Source organism: Cheilinus undulatus, linkage group 19, assembly GCF_018320785.1.
Source record: "Cheilinus undulatus linkage group 19, ASM1832078v1, whole genome shotgun sequence".
Classification (NCBI taxonomy): domain Eukaryota; kingdom Metazoa; phylum Chordata; class Actinopteri; order Labriformes; family Labridae; genus Cheilinus; species Cheilinus undulatus.
Window position 1 is genome coordinate 26048679 of NC_054883.1, and position 17257 is coordinate 26065935.

Below are 17257 nucleotides of genomic sequence, written 5' to 3' on the forward strand. Positions count from 1 at the left end.
GGGCGAGGTAGGGAGCACATAATGCCTCTGCTGCGAGGCTGTGGTCGGGATAGCCCCGGCTTTGTTAGATTTGATTTACCCAAATAAGAATTCATATGGTCCTTTTATGTATGAGATGGAAATCCATGGCTTGGGATGAATATTGCATGGGGTCTCTACTCCTTTTTTTTTTTCCTCTGTCATTGCACGGGTTTCTCTCTCTCTCATTCTTTCTCCTTCTACTAATGTCTCCCCTCCTCTTTCTCTCTTAACCCCCCACCCCCACCCCCACTCCCAACTCACACACGCATACACCTTCCAACTCCCTACCTCTATCCATCTCAAGCTCCCTCCCCACCTCCACTTCCTAGCATGCCATACCTAGCTCCATAATGTGAGGCTCAATGAGGCAGAAGGAGAGCTGAGTGAGGCTGGGGCCTATTAGTTTAGCTAGTCATCTATCTTTCAGCTCTATCTCTCTGACAGGCCCGTCTGACAGACTGGCGGGGAACCACCATCCATGCATTTACCGCCGCATATTACCGCCAGCGTCATTTAACACCAAGGCACACATGCAAAAAAGAAGTGGCCAGGTCCCTCCGACTATAAAGCGTGCTTATGCATCGCCCTGAGTCTAGTTTATCACATGTAGGCAATCTATTTAAAGGAACAATGTGCAGGGTTTCTGCACAAAAATGTTCAAATTCATTAGAAAATGACTAAACATACCACATCATTGTACCTGAGTAGTCATATCACCTCAGATATGTGCTAAATTTCACAGCTAAAGGACTTTCATTGTTTTGTCATGGCAGAAGCTATCATCTTATTTACATTAGAAACATGCTGAAGGTAAAAAATCAACTGAATGCAGAGATAAGTCATAAATGGAGGCAAACAACTATAGGGAGATCTGAAATGAATAAAAACACACCTGTACTCTGACGTAAATCATCAAAATAGTGTGTAGAAACACCTGTGTTTACCAGGAATCCTCAAAAAGAGCGACACAACTTTACGAGTGACTTCAGTAAATAAATAAATAACTGCCCTGCAAACAAATTCAGTATAAAAGCATAGTAGGAAAACATGAGTATTCATTCTAAAAAGGGCTTTTACTTTGAAAATCATACCAGAAGTGTGGCATTACCTCAGACATCTGCCAGAGTTTTCAAGCCAAGAAATCAGACTTTTACTTTTGTAACAGGAAGTGTCTTGTCATGGCAGCTGCAAGATATTATAGTGTTATAAATAATAGTGTTAATATAACATGGTGTATGAAGGTGCAAAATCAACTGCATGTAGAGGAAGTGATAAATGGTTGCAGAGAACAAGAGGGAGATTTAAAATGAATTAACATAGCAATTTATCAGATGTTGGAAATAGTCTAAATAGCATGTTAAATCTAAGAAAAGGCTACAAAACTCCACAAGTGACTGAATAACTTCTCTGCAAACAAAGTCAGACTTAAATAACAAAAAATAAATGCAAATATCATCTTTGAAACAAAGAAATGTTTGTCTTTTACTTTGAAAAGCATACCAGAAGTGTCCCCGTATTTTAAAATGAGTCTTGCGGCATTGATGACTTCGGGATTCATACAGCCAGTTCATTATTTAGCATGAATATAAGCGTGCTGCCCATACTACCCATAATTCCCTGCTACCGTCCACATCATCTTCAGTTATTGTTTTGATCATTCCTGGAAGATGAATTTAAATTTTGTGCATTCAATAAAGCACCATCATATTCCTTTTTAAATTTTTAGAGAATAAGTTGTTGTTTAAATCACCCTGGGCTCAGCTGCTTTTTTGGCTGCATTATTGCTGCGTTTTTTTTCTGTTTTATTTGCATCTGGATTAAAAAATGGAATGCATAGAGGGTCTGTTGTGTCCGTGTGTTGTTAGTCCAGGGTTATCATCAGAGTCGGAGCGTTGTTTTTCTCTGTTTCCAGCTTAAAGTAGTCAGATTTAGCATCTCCATCCTCAGCCCCAAATCTCTGGCAAGCTTCAAATGTTCAGACCCGTGCATGTGTGTGTGCGTGAGATCTCCAGGGAAGGGATTACAGTGTGACCAAGTGAGCAGTGTGTTTGTGCACTTCATCTCCAAGACCAAGATCCTTTAAACAAAGAGGGGCAGATAGATAGTGAGGGGAAGAGGGAGGGAATCAGAGGGGGGAGGGGCGAGGAAAGACAGAAAGTGCTTTTTCCCTTTGCTTCATTTACATTGTCTTTTATAATCCCATGTCACTTTAGATTAATTATAATCCATGTTACATTTTCCATGCAAATGTCCCTGATGTGGATTACTTCCAGATAGCTTTGTGCTGTGTGTGGATGGTACATGTCGCCACCATGGCTCTGGGGCCCACTTCTTATAAATAACCAACCAAACAAAGGCTCCAGCATGGAAATGAGCCTGTCAGGCAGCCTAAGGAAATTACACATCCCTACCTGCTTCAAATTAGCAAAGAAATTACTCATTGTTTCTGCTTTCAAATGGTAAATTTTATGTACAGTTTTGAATTATGCAAACAGGATCAGATGTTAGATATTCCATTCTTTAAATTCAGGATAGTTGTTATTTGCATGCATCTTGTAAGTTTGGCGAGCTGGAGATGGGAGCGGTTGTGTCTCGGGAAGATGAGATTAAAATATATTAAAGACATTAGCATGTTTAATTACAAGCCTGCAGCCATTCTTTTGTGCATGTATGTGTTTTGTGTGTAATGACAGCTTGTTGAACGTCTCAGACGATTTGTCAAATGTGACAAGGCCATGCTCATATTTATCTCTCATTAGAGCCCGACGAGCTGGAGATGGAAAGAGAAAGGAGGGCTAGTCATTAAATAACACAAACGACCAGACAGCTGTTGTTTAACAGCCTTCCTCTCTCTCTCCCACCAATCCTGCGGCTGGTTCTGGACCTGCTGAGTGCTTCACTGGGAGTTTGGGGTTCAGAGTGTGTTGCTGTAATGTTATCAGGTGACCGGGGGTCAGCCTAATGCGTAACCTCAGAGCAGTAGGCCAGTAAATCATGCCGGCTGGCCCTCCCTGGCCCGTTTTGGCCAGCGCTCCTTCCTAGATTTACTGCTCCGTAACCTTAGCCGCTCTGCCAGGGCTCAGGACAGCTAAATTGAATACTAAATCCAAGCTGCCGCCACCCAGCCTGCTCCCTCTTAATTGACAGCCTTTTCCCTGTCTCCCTGCTCTACGTTTGTGTTTTTTTTTTTAACTTCATGAAATGAAATGTCAGGAACTGAATCTAATTGTTCTGCAGCTTGTAAAAGAAAGAAAAAGGAGAAAGAGATCGCAATAGTTGCAGTGTGATTGTTTTGAAAGCCCGCTCCTCGATGTAGTTGATTTCATATAAAGTCATAGTTGCAGAGATTTAGGGATTCAATGATATGCTTGTTGTGTGAAAATCTCATTTGCTTGGTTCACTTTGCGCAAAATGTCTCAGCCTTTCCAACAGAAAAGGACAGATTTTAAAATAGATCTTCTGGAGAAGCGTTAGCTGTGATTGTACGTCGGTCCTGACGCTTTTAGGGGAAAAATTCAGGACAGAAATATCCTGAGGTATTTAGAGCTACAGCCTCTCTGTCCCCTTCCATCATTTTTCACTTTTTTTCTCCATTGCTCTGTATTTCTCTCCGTTTGAGCGCCCACTTGCGTGGATATAAGTGTGTATATACGCTGCTCCCTAAACGGCATTGACAGTTGCAAATAAAGATGGGTGGTGAGTGCGCCGCTTTCTCCCCCTGCAATGCAAAAGGGGTTGAGTGTCATAAATCACCTTTTGATTTATCTAATCAAGCAAGGTCCTGCCGCATGCAGACATTTGTCACTGGCCGTGGCTGTGGTTAGGGAGGGGGGTCAGGTTTATTCTTGCCCTTCGCTTCACTGGGCTACAGCTGGTGGAGCCCTCTGAAGGATGGAGGAAAAGAGGAAAAGAGGAGTCATTTAGAGAGACAAAGGGAAAGGAGATGAGGCTCTTCTTCTCCTGTTGTTTCTGTCAGATCATTTTTAGGGATTCATGTTGTTGGATTTTTCTCCATATCCAATATGCCAATACTTCTAAACTTATTTTAACCCATACTGATATATACACACACTTTGTATTAATATTATTATTGCAAAAGACATGAAGTCGTGTGCTACAACTGGCCTGTTTTCATATACTCAGCTGTTCACAGAAGCAGAAATATTCATATCACCAATACCAGTATCATGCAGGTAATACCATGCACCCCTGCCAAAAAAAATAAGTTTGACACATGCTCTGTTGCAAAAAAAGCTTTGCAAAATTACCCAATTATGATAAAGTTTGAAACATACAGGCCTGAAAAACATGCAACATTTAAAAAGAAAAAATTCTCCCTCTGCAAGTGCACAGACAAAATGTTTATGCATTATAATCCCTTCAAAACAAATCTTACACACTATTCTCAAATATAGTTTTAATTTATTATTATTGTCTTTTAGACAAACATTTGTCTTATTGTGCAACTTAAGCCCTTAGAACACAATTTGAAGTTTAAGCAGTGAGGATAGAACAAAAAAAACTTGAGCTGATGTTGGTCTAGTGCTGCATGATTTGGAACATACAGACCTAAAAAGTGTGCAACAATGCAGACGTATATACATCTGCAATCACACATAGATTAACATGCAGTTGTAGCTATACTGGACATGGTGCAATAACAATATAATCCATAATTGGTATCATGAGTACATGTTTGTTTAGAGTAACAATAGTTAGAAGTGAGTATTTCTCAACTGAAAACATGGAAATATTAAGTAGCATAAGAAAAGCAATTTAATAACTAATTTTATGAACATAAAGTTACTTCTGGAGAGTGTCATAGTGACACCATTGTAAACTTAAAGATCTTTTTGCAGGCTTTTTTTGCAGTAGTACTCAGTACAAAAATAATTGCAGCTTTTTACTCAATTATGCAATTGCACAGCCTCACAGTGTGATTGCACTTAGATTAACTGTGCAGCTCTAGGTTGGTCTGTTTGTTCTGGTTATTTATCACTGTGCATTTAAGCTTTCTCTCGATATGTGTTCCGTTTATATTAGCAGAATTCTTCACATCTGCAGGTACGATAATGACGTTTAAAGGTATCTGCCCATATCGATATGACGTCATGCATCCCTGCCTATTTTAGCTGTCTTTGAATTTTTAGGGCAAGACTATGAATCATTACAAGCTGAGGGACATTTTGATTTTGTCAATAAATGTATTTATAGTGTTTGTCGCTTGTCATCTTGTTTATTTGTGGTACAGGTGATTATATCCTTGGAGGACACTCTCCAGTTTTGAATGCCATTCTATCCTTCAAAACAACTTTATTATGCACTGGCAGGGCTCACCATTTAAAGCTCCTAAGTGGCCATAGAGAGAACTGCTCTCTCTACATTCAAGGTTAACCAACTGTTTTTTCTGCGTGGGAGCCTCATAAGTGTTGATGAAAGCGCTCGGTCGAAGATGAATCTAAACCAGAAGGACAGATCTCCGTGTTGCACACGCACACATGCTACACAAACATACATTTACATTCAATATGACAGTAATCAATGGTGATCTGTGGGCTCTTTCCCCCTGCTGCATTGTAAATGTGTTTGCAGCCCCCTTGTCCGACAATCGCCTCATCTCCTTTCGCCGGGATGTAATTTAGTTGCAAATTGACTGGAAGATGGAGGCAAAAATTGAAAGTTGAAATTAGAAATGGTCATAATAAATACGGGAGGCGGGGCGCAGGCTTTGGAAAGGTCAGCGATATCACGGGTGGACCCATCTGACCAATGGAGTGTTAGGGGCCTGTCATGAAGCACACAAAGCACACATGCACATAGACACACAGGTTAACCCTGCAGGGGCCATCATAAGCAGTGGAAGACCAGATTACCTCGCTATTCTGAGCTGCCAAGCAATTCTCGGATGTTCTTGGAAATTCACATTGTGCCCTTGTGTTTTTTTTTTTTTTCCTCCCCTCTCTCTCCCTTTTTCTCCCTTTCTTCCTCCCTCCCTCTCTCTCTTGTCACTTTCCTTGACAGGCCAATATTTCAGGCTCCAGATATAGGGGATTACAAATAAAATAAGTGGAACGCCTACTTAATGCAACAGAATTAAAATGCATGAACGGGCCGGAGGAATTGATATGCGCCCAATACAAACATGAGCCACAGAATAACATAAAATACAAAATGTTTTTTTCAACCCCCCTCTCCATGTATCAGTGCTTTGATTTCCCTTTTTTTTCCATTTGTGCATCTAGCGTGAAGCGTTGATTCGCAAGAGTGAGGCTCACATATTGCCTTGAGTGACCAGACGAGGGAGGGGAGACAAGAGAGCTAGGGTGGGGGTGATGGCTTAGGGAGAGAGCAGGAGGGAGGGAGAGTTGCTGTTGCTGTGTCTTTGTGTTGTGCCGAGTGAGTAAATTGCAGTGGCAGAGTATAGCAAGGCCTGCATGGCCTGTATCTCAGGATGAGGCTAATGAAAGATTTATCAGCGGCTGCAGCATTTACTAAATACAACCAGAGGCTGATCTCCCCACGTTGAGCCCCGCTGTTAACGTCGCACACGCTTACATGCACACGTACAAACACATGCACACAGCCGAGCTGCTACTGTACCACCAGCCGTGACCAAGCCCAGAAAATTTAGCATCTAGAGCAGACAGAGAAGTTGTTGAGGCAGCTGGGGAAATGTATATGAACTAATGAAGTGTATAATATTACCATAACATTTAATGTATGTCGTGCTGTGATAATGAGCCTGCCTGAGTTTTCTCCATTTCACATGTCCTCAGGGCACAAACACGTCACTGCGTGTGAATGTGAATAATAGTCCAAGCTTGTATCCATGCTTATGTTGTCTAGGTGTCAAATCATTCTTAATACATTACCTACTTCCTGATAAATATTAATTTTCTAAATGATTAGCTTTTCTGAACAGACATTGGCCACAGTATGATCTAACACAGCCACAAAATGTCCGACTTTTCAGTTTAACTGCTCACGTGTGTCATTTTATTTACTTCATATGTTCTACAGCGATGGTTCCCAAGTGGTGGGTCAAAGTCCTAAAGTGGTAGTGATGCACAATGTTGGATTTTTGCTGATATTTCATATGCACATATTTTCAAACTCATTTTAAACCAACACATTTTTTGTAGTAAAGAGCACCGGGGGTTCGGTGTGCACAAAATAGGATGCAATCACAGCTGAGAGAGGAGCAGGAAGTAGACAGTCTGGTGTTGGTTTTATGTTCAGGATTCTCTGTGGGCCTCTTTGGGTTATAACTCGCTAAACCTGATGGTACAGTTGTATGTTTTGCAAATATTTAAGTCTGATACATGGTTATACTGCTGATGTGCAGAGGCGGAGTGAGGGGTGGCTAATGGGGCTTAAGCCCTGAATGTTTTTTTAAAAGCCCCAAACATTTCAGGTTGGTTAACAGTATGTTGTTTAAGAATGCAATCATAGACAAAAGCTTAAAGAAATGAGCTATAAACACGTGGGCCTTACTGATCATAGCATGGAAATATAATCCTTAAAGCAAAACGTAATGAAATTTTTAGCATTTTTGTGAATAAATCAGTCTGTAACCCCATATGTTGCTTTTTATGTTCTTTGAAAATGCATATTTCCAATGGTAAAATTTTACAACTAAAACTACACTAGCCCACTTAAAAGATAAACCTCAGACATTTTAGGATGCAGAAGTAAAAACTACTGAAGTTCAACAGGGTATGTCATCATTTTAGAATGATAATGACATTTTTAGTGCAATTAGATTAAGGACTAAATTGAAGTGTGCACTGAATGACTTTTATCTGGGTGAAATGAATCATTTTTGTCTATATTATGCATAGATTTTGTGGCATTTAAAATCTAAATTTGTGTTTATGATTGCAAAAATTAGTGCAAAAACTTGCTGATGAATGCAGAAAATTTCTATTAAGGTGTTTCCCTGGACCATCTTTGTTTGGGCTTAGCCCCAGATATTATAAACATCTGGCTCTGCACATGCTCATATGTAGAGCAGATATATTAGCTGTAAATATCAGCAGAAATGTTAATATCTACTGATATCATGCTGATAAAAATTATGCATCCTTAAAAAGTAGAAAAAACTTTGGTAAAAAAAATTCCATAACGTATGGATGCCCTGAGAAGACATACAGCATATAAATTCCTTCTTTTGCTGTGAGAAGGCATAAAATTTGGTTGTTATTTTAAGCTCCTGACCTATTATTCTCGTTATTGTTCGACAAGCTTAAAGTACAGCATGCAGTCCTTGATGTGCTTTTTAAACTTCTTTGTCCTGTCTCTTTCTTCAGTCATGTTTCTGTTCCATCTTAACTGATCGATTTTAAATTAAGTGGTTCAAAACTTTTTTAAATTTGGGGTGGAGATTTCTCATTAAAGAGGTTGTGGTGGCTAATGCTGCCAGACCAGCTGAGAGACACAGTTCTAGATTATTATTTCAGTTTCTCATACAATATGTATGTGATCTATGGGTGATTATATATCACTGTCATATCAGCCCTGTTAGTCGCTCTCATCTATTATGTTCAACATGCCAATCTAATCCAGAAAAAGCTCCATTTGAAAAATAAATGTATTGTTCAGCCATTAATCATGTTCAATTTTGCAGCTCTGGTGTGTTTTTAAATTGTTAATATGAATTTGTCTAAATTCTGTCTCTCTCCCCCCACCTTTCAGGAGTGAACGCCATTTCCAAAGAGGTCAGTGGGCCTAATGCTTTGGTGAAACATTCCCTCCTACCGGATCGGCAAATCGAGAGTCCGCCCAAACGGCCGAAGTCTGCTGAGGGGAAGACCTCTGCGAATGAGCAGGTAAAGTGACCCTTTGTTAAGCCCCGCCCTCCTTGGTGAATGTCAGTTAGTTAGAATCTCATGTTGGGCTCTTTCCCATTTGAAGCTATTAAAAATACTTTTCAATGTGACAGACTTTTATTTATATTGAACTGATTTGATTCTTTTGTACACTTGTCCTGAGTGTTTTTAGCTTCAAATCATTCATATGGTCAAACCGATAGAAGGTTTTTTCAAAATTAACCTTCTATTTAGGAAACAGGACCAAAAATACTCCTGGATTATGATGTGGATATCTTAAGTCAGTATTGCAGACACCCCTAGCACACTTTTGCATACTTCTGCATGCACAAGACAGAGAGCGAGACTAAGGATTAGCTCTGTATGAAATAGGAACAAGGTCTTGCTGGTGTAGATCTTAGTGACTGGAAGCAGGAGTTTTCCAGATGATTCTCAAACTGTTTTATGTGCAATGTGCACATGAAATGTGTGCAAAAATGCATCTGTGATGGAGCTTGTGTAAATGATGTATTTTGGTCGATACCTATCCCAGTTAAATTGCTGCATGTTAGCTGTAGGTGTAGATAATGAGGCAGGCTCTCCTTCATAGGCACTAATGAAATCTAACCTTCACTGTCACTTTTGGATAAGCTAATGGGAGGATACTTATAGCAGAAATGCTAAGCTAAGCATTTAGCAAGTGCTGGCGCCAGCTCTCTATCAAAGGGTTAAACTGGGCCCAGCATCCCCTCCCTGACAGAGCGTTTTAACATCAAGCACGGCAGACTGGTCTTTGTGTTCTTAAGTGGAATACCTTCACTCGCTTTAGGCCCCCTCCCTGCTACTTTCCCCCTTTTTGCATCTCTTTAAATTATATGTGTTTTTAAATTAGATTATGAAGTATTAGCTCGTCTACTTCTGGGCCCTGCAAGGAGGGAGGACTTAGTCATTTCAGAAATGGATTCTATTAAGACAGGTGGTGGGGAGGCAGCTATGTTGGGAGTACTCCCTGTAATGAGGGCAAAGCCAAGCTTCGGAGGGAACACACCTTTGTCATCTGTAATACCCTGATTAGAAATTCTGGCCAATCGTGTTTTCTGCTAATAAAATTGCATGAGTTGCGAGACTTAAGTGAATTACATGAAACATGGTTGATCTACATTTTCAGTGTTAAGGTGGGCATGGGGGCCTGGTAGGGAGAGGAGGATGTAAAAGGAGGATTTAGATTTTTCAGAGATGTGGTTATCATCGTCTCAAAGTGCATGGGAAAAACAGAACAAGGCTTGTTTAGTGGGGGGGGGGACATTTGTTAAGAGATTTTTATAGTGTATGGATCTGTTACTTAGACCTGGAACCAAATTTGGCTCCAGATGATTTTTGTGTTTGTACACAGTGATGACATGCTGCAACTGGTGGCAGTAAGTTAGCTAGCGAGAGCTTTTAGTCATTTCTAGTCAGGAAGTTCTTTATTTGAATTGCAGCAGATGACAAGTTGTCTTAACGTGCTAAGCTAACATTAGCAATGGGGTAGTGTTCTTGAGCCGTTCTCAGCTCAGAGGTTCAACCATCCAACTAAACAAACAAGGTCACAGTAGATGGACATCTTTGTTTACCTTGTGGAGAAAGCCAGAATCTATACTGAAGACAAACTTGAGACATCAGTACTCTGTGCTCATGTGTAGGACGTTGAGTACTGAGACCAGAATACTGCTGAGCCAGCAGTAAAGACATAAAACAGCTGTACAAGACATGGACCATCATAAACAAGTCTAACAGCTACAAAGTGATGGTGAACTGCACATGCATGGTTGAATTAGTATTTAGACTCTGTTTATTATTTCACAAAGTGTGTAATTTATGTAAGAACAATGTAAATCACAACAAGAGCTACTGCAGCCAAAACTTGCAGCCAGTTTTAAATAATTCTTATTAGGTAAATCATCCTTCTTTGGCTGTAGGGTGGTGGTTAGCAGAAATATGTCTATTAAATTCTTGCCTAAACAAAAACTAGGCCAAACCAGTAGGGCTATATCACCTTCTTAATATTAAATTCCCAACCTGCATATCTTGTAAAATGCATTGTTCTTTTTCCATCTTTATTACCACCTTATTATTTCTTCTCTGTTAATAATAAACATTTTACAATTGTTTGTTTTCTTCTTGTTTAGGTTCAACAGTGTCCCTATTGCAACTACAGCAGTAAAGATGCCAACCGTATGCAGCTTCACGTGATGTCCCAGCACTCGATGCAGCCAGTGATTCGCTGCCCGCTGTGCCAGGACGTCCTGAGCAACAAGATTCACCTGCAGCTGCATCTCACCCACCTTCACAGTGTGGCTCCTGACTGCGTGGAGAAGCTGATTATGACAGTACGTACAAGGAGCCATTACAAATAAGATCTGTATGCATCAGCAGTAGTTTTATTTATGTTTTGTTTGCAACTTTACTTTGAATTACATCATTTATATACTGTGTTAACCTTGATCGTTCTTATCCACTGAGACACGTAAATGCAATAAAGAAATAGTTTTTAAAAGCAAGAGAAAGTTGAAAAATAGCCTCAGTATTTATAGATATCTAAGAAAGAACCATATATATTGTAAAAAACATTTTAACAGATTTCTGTGTCCTCATAGGTTGTTGGACCTGACACAGCAACACCAAATAATACAATGCATCCCCAAACTGGACAAGACAAAGGTCTGTCATTGATGGATTCCTCTACCTCTCTTACTGATGGGTCAGGAAAGTCTCAAGGTGAGCATGACATTATTTTATATCAGTCATTATTTATGATATTAACAGAAATATGACTAAATGGTGCAGTGTATTCAAATAGTTTTTTTTTACTTTTAGGACACATCTCAAAGGATGAGCTGATCACTCAAGACAAAAATGAAATGGACCTTCAGGGTGAGGAACTCAAGCCTCCAAAGGAGGCCTCTGAGGCCCCAGGCTGGAAGAGAGCCAGTGGATTAGGACATGATAGAAAGTCTCCCGATACCCTACAGGATCATCTCAGTGAGCTCCAAAGGCTCCAACAACAGCAACAGCAGCTCTCAGTATCTGATCGACATGTCTACAAATATCGTTGCAATCACTGCAGCCTGGCCTTCAAGACAATGCAGAAGCTTCAGATACATTCCCAATACCATGCCATCAGAGCAGCCACAATGTGCAGCCTTTGCCAGCGCAGCTTTAGGACATTCCTGGCTCTCAGGAAGCATTTGGAAAATGGGCACCCTGAACTGAGCGAGGCGGAAGTGCAGCAGCTCATTGGAAATTTGCCTCTAAATGGAGATATCACTGAGAGCGAGGCCAGGGCTCTGGAGGAAGCTCAGGCTTTTGAACATGACTTAGACAAAGATGATGAAATGGACCAAGAAGAAAAGCCCAGTCCTACAGGAAGTGACAGTAGCTCTCTGTTAGATGACATGGGAGCAGAGCCAAAACGGACCCTACCGTTTAGAAAAGGGCCCAACTTTACAATGGAGAAATTTCTGGACCCTTCTAGGCCTTACAAGTGCACAGTATGTAAGGAGTCCTTCACCCAGAAGAACATCTTACTGGTCCACTATAACTCAGTGTCCCACTTGCATAAGCTGAAGAAGGTCCTTCAAGAGGCATCGAGTCCAGTTCCACAAGAGACGAGCAACAGCATTGACAACAAGCCATTTAAATGCAATATTTGTAATGTTGCTTACAGCCAAAGCTCAACACTTGAAATCCACATGAGGTCAGTTCTCCACCAGACCAAAGCCAGAACAGCCAAATCCGAGATGAGCAGCAGTAGCAGTAACACTGGTGCTAGCTGCCCAGTGCCCGCCAAAAGCCCAGCTCCAAGCACACAAGGGAACAACAGCAACACAGATACCGCTAGAAGTGGCACACCTTCTGCAAACAAAGAAAACACTGTGGAACCCAAAGAAGCCAACAGCAGCAACAACACAAAGCAGGCGACATCTACGGATCATGTTTCGTCACAGGCAAGCAGCCACCAGTCAGCACAGTCCTCAGCCCAGCTGCAGCTACAGCTTCAACATGAACTACAGCAACAAGCTGCCTTCTTCCAGCCTCAGTTTCTTAATCCAGCCTTCTTCCCCCATTTTCCAATGACCCCAGAAGCCCTGCTGCAATTTCAACAGCCACAATTCCTCTTCCCATTCTACATCCCAGGTGCAGAGTTCAACCTTAGCCCAGAACTTGCCCTTCATTCAGCTGCAGCTTTTGGGATGCCTGGCCTTACTGGATCATTCCTGGAGGACCTGAAGCAGCAGATGCAACAGCAGCACCAGCTGCAGCAGGCTCAAGCCCAGCAGCAGGCACAGCAGCAACAGCAGCAGGCCTCTCAGTCCCAGTCCCAGATTCAGCAGCAGAAAAACCAGCAACTGCAGAATCACAAACCCAAAATTGAGTGCAACACTGTATCAGTTTCTGAAATCCAAATGTCCAGAGAGGCAGAGGACCATCTAGAGAAACAAGAAGGCAAGGCAAAGATCGAAAATGCAGGTGATGCTTTAAATGATGGAGGAAAAGACAACCGAGACCCTAAAAAGTCCAAGTTCCCTGAGCCATTGATTCCTCCTCCTCGTATTGTGTCTGGAGCAAGAGGAAATGCAGCGAAGGCACTGCTGGAGAACTTTGGATTTGAACTGGTCATCCAGTACAATGAAAACAGACAAAAGAACCAAAAGAAGAACAAAGATGGCGTTGAACATGCAGAAGTGACCACTGACAAACTTGAGTGTGGGATGTGTGGAAAGCTCTTTTCCAACATGCTCATTCTAAAAAGCCACCAGGAACACGTACACAGCCAGTTTTTCCCATACGTAGAGCTTGAAAAGTTTGCCCAGCAGTACAGAGAGGCCTACGACAAACTCTATCCTATCAACCCTGCCTCACCTGAGACACCACCACCACCACCGCCACCTCCTCCCCCGCCCCCACCTCCACCTCCTGCTCCAGCCCCTGTGACAACCCCACAGCCGCCGTCAACAGCAATGACCAAGCCCCAGACTCCGGTACCTTCACCTGTTCCAGTTCCCCATCAGTCCCCACACCAACCCTCTCACCAGGCAACATCAAACCAGCCACCACCGCCACCTCCACCTCCTGCTGCCCCTCCTGCCCCTCCCCAGGTGCAGCTTCCAGTGCCCTTGGATTTGCCCCTTTTCCCACCTCTTATGATGCAGTCCGTCCAGCATCCAGGCCTGCCTCCACAGATCGCCCTCCAGCTGCCTACCATGGACTCTCTTCCTACAGACCTTACACAGCTCTGCCAACAACAGTTAGGTCTTGATCCAAACTTCCTCCGCCAGTCCCAGTTTAAGAGACCACGCACACGTATTACAGATGACCAGCTTAAAATCCTCAGAGCCAACTTTGATATCAACAATTCCCCTAATGAAGAGCAAATCCAGGAGATGTCAGAGAAGTCTGGTTTGCCCCAAAAAGTCATAAAACACTGGTTTCGTAACACTCTTTTCAAAGAGAGGCAACGCAGTAAGGACTCTCCCTATAATTTTAGTATTCCTCCTATTACAACATTGGAAGATATCAGAATGGAGTCCCAGCTCAGCACACATGAATACTATAGAACTGACTCAACCATCAACAAAAGATCCTCCAGGACCAGGTTCACTGATTACCAGCTGAGGGTGCTTCAGGATTTCTTTGACACCAATGCCTACCCAAAAGATGATGAGATTGAGCAGCTCTCCACTGTGCTCAACCTCCCGACCCGGGTTATTGTGGTGTGGTTCCAGAATGCCCGCCAGAAAGCTCGCAAGAGCTACGAAAACCAGACTGATTCTAAAGACAATGAGAAAAAAGAGCTGACCAATGAGCGGTACATAAGAACTAGTAACATGCAGTACCAGTGTAAAAAGTGCAACATTGTGTTCCCACGCATCTTTGACCTTATTACTCACCAGAAAAAGCTGTGCTACAAGGATGAAGATGAGGAAGGAAATGAGGAAACCAATGGAGAAGATTTCACCGAATACACTGAGCAAGGTCTAGTTAGATCCAACCAGTTACCTTCAGAGCTGTCCAAACCGTCCCATGGAACTGCCACCAGTTCTGGCTCAAGTTCACCAGTGATGGCCTCTCCACGTGCAAGCATGGGCAAAACTTCACCCAAACCAGATGCTGCCACTGAAACCGAACCTAAACCAACTGAGACAGCCCCCTCCCCAGTGATCAAGACATTACCAGAGCCCAGACCATCCAAGGCCTGCACACCTCAGCCACCTCCTCAGAAAGCTCCCCAACCACAAATGTCAAGGCCTCATTCCCAGCCACAGGCAGCTGCAGTGCCCTCTAGTCCTCTCTCCTTGGCCCTTTCCTCCCTCACCAACAGCCTCCCCCACCAGATGCTGCAGTACCAATGTGACCAGTGTAAGATTGCATTCCCCACTGTGGAGCTATGGCAGGAGCACCAGCACATGCATTTCTTGGCTGCACAGAATCAATTCCTTCACTCTCAGTTCCTTGAAAGACCCATTGATATGCCCTACATGATATTTGACCCCAACAACCCCCTTATGGCTAGCCAGCTGTTATCTGGAGGGCTCTCCCAAATCCCCTCACAAGGCAGCTCTGGTTTGGCATCTGCTACAGGCTCAGGGTCAATGAAGAGAAAACTTGATGACAAGGATGATAATGCTAACGAGAAAGAGGGTGGAAATAGTAGTGAAGAGCAACACAGAGATAAACGTTTGAGAACCACCATCACACCAGAACAGCTGGAGATTCTCTATGACAAATACCTGCTTGATTCCAACCCAACAAGGAAAATGTTGGACCACATTGCACGAGAAGTTGGCTTGAAAAAGAGAGTTGTGCAAGTTTGGTTCCAAAACACACGTGCAAGAGAAAGGAAAGGGCAGTTTAGGGCTATAGGGCCATCCCAGTCCCACAAGAAATGTCCCTTTTGCAGAGCACTGTTTAAGGCCAAATCTGCTCTAGATAGCCACATACGATCAAGACACTGGCATGAGGCTAAGCAGGCAGGCTTTAGCTTGCCACCAAGCCCAATGATGAATCCAGACGATAGAGGGGAAAGCCCCAATAAGTACAATTTCTTTGACTACCCACAGTTGCCTACAAAGACTGAGCCAAATGAGTATGAGCTGCCTGCTGCATCCTCAACCCCAGTCAAACCAACCGAGGCACAATTAAAAAACTTCTTAAGCCCTTCATCCTTAAAAGCTGAAAACTGTGATGAAACTGAAGGGCCTAACATAAATTCAGCAGAAACCTCATCTTACGATCTCAGCAAGATGGACTTCGATGAGACATCATCGATTAACACAGCCATAAGTGATGCTACAACTGGAGATGAGGGTAACAACAATGAGGTTGAGAGCTTCACAGCCAATGGAGGGGACAAGCTAGGCGACAACAAGAGTAGCCTGGCATCAAACTCTGATGGTGGCAATGAGAGGTTCCAATTCAGCATGGTGAGCCCCGCTCTCAGCTTCTCTGGAAAAGACTGTGACTCTTACTTCAGTTCTAGAGATGATGATATGGATGACAACAACGACCGCAGTGAATCATCAAGCCTAGCCGATCCAAGTTCTCCAAGTCCCTTTGGGGCAGGAAACCCCTTCAACAAGTCTGGAAAAGGCAGCAATGCTGGAGATAGGCCAGGCCACAAGCGCTTCAGGACACAGATGAGTAACCTGCAACTTAAAGTCCTCAAAGCCTGTTTTAGTGACTACCGCACTCCCACAATGCAAGAGTGTGAAATGCTGGGAAATGAGATTGGACTCCCCAAGCGCGTTGTCCAGGTGTGGTTCCAGAACGCCCGTGCGAAAGAAAAGAAATTCAAGATCAACATTGGAAAGCCATTCATGATAAGTCAAGGCTCACCAGAGGGGCCCCGGCCTGAGTGTACTCTGTGTGGTATAAAGTACACCGCCCGGATGTCTGTCCGAGACCACATCTTCTCCAAACAGCACATCACCAAAGTGCAAGAAACCCTGGGAAACCAGGTGGATCGTGAAAAGGACTACCTAGCACCAACCACTGTCCGTCAGCTGATGGCCCAGCAGGAGCTGGACCGGATGAAGAAAGCTGGTGAGGGACTCGGCCTGCCTGGCCAGCAGCAGCAGACTACAGTGGACAACAATAATGCACTTCATGGCCTCAGCCTTCCTTCAGGCTACCCGGGGTTAACTGGCCTCCCACCAGTGCTACTACCAGGGGTCAATGGGCCATCATCACTTCCAGTTTTCCCACCCAACACACCTGGTGAGTTAGTATGACGAACACTGAAAGACAAAGTGAAATAGAGTAGAAGCTTTATGAACTGAGCTTTATCATGCACTGTACTACTGTTTATTCTGTACCACAGTGGTGTTTGTTTAAAAGTCTTATTTTTTAAAACTATTTTAAAACTAAAATGATGGTGTTAGTGCATGCAG

At 42.9% G+C, this 17257-nt stretch overlaps 1 protein-coding gene across 1 annotated transcript in view; it reads left to right on the forward strand.

The window, feature by feature from the left end:
- Window positions 1-17257, forward strand: part of zfhx4 (zinc finger homeobox 4) — a 117500-nt gene that overhangs the window by 95631 nt on the left and 4612 nt on the right. Inside the window, exons 8-11 of the mRNA XM_041813614.1 lie at window positions 8716-8849; window positions 10997-11197; window positions 11465-11585; window positions 11685-17084. Coding sequence (XP_041669548.1) covers window positions 8716-8849; window positions 10997-11197; window positions 11465-11585; window positions 11685-17084 — 5856 coding nt within the window. The remainder of the gene's footprint in view (window positions 1-8715; window positions 8850-10996; window positions 11198-11464; window positions 11586-11684; window positions 17085-17257) is intronic.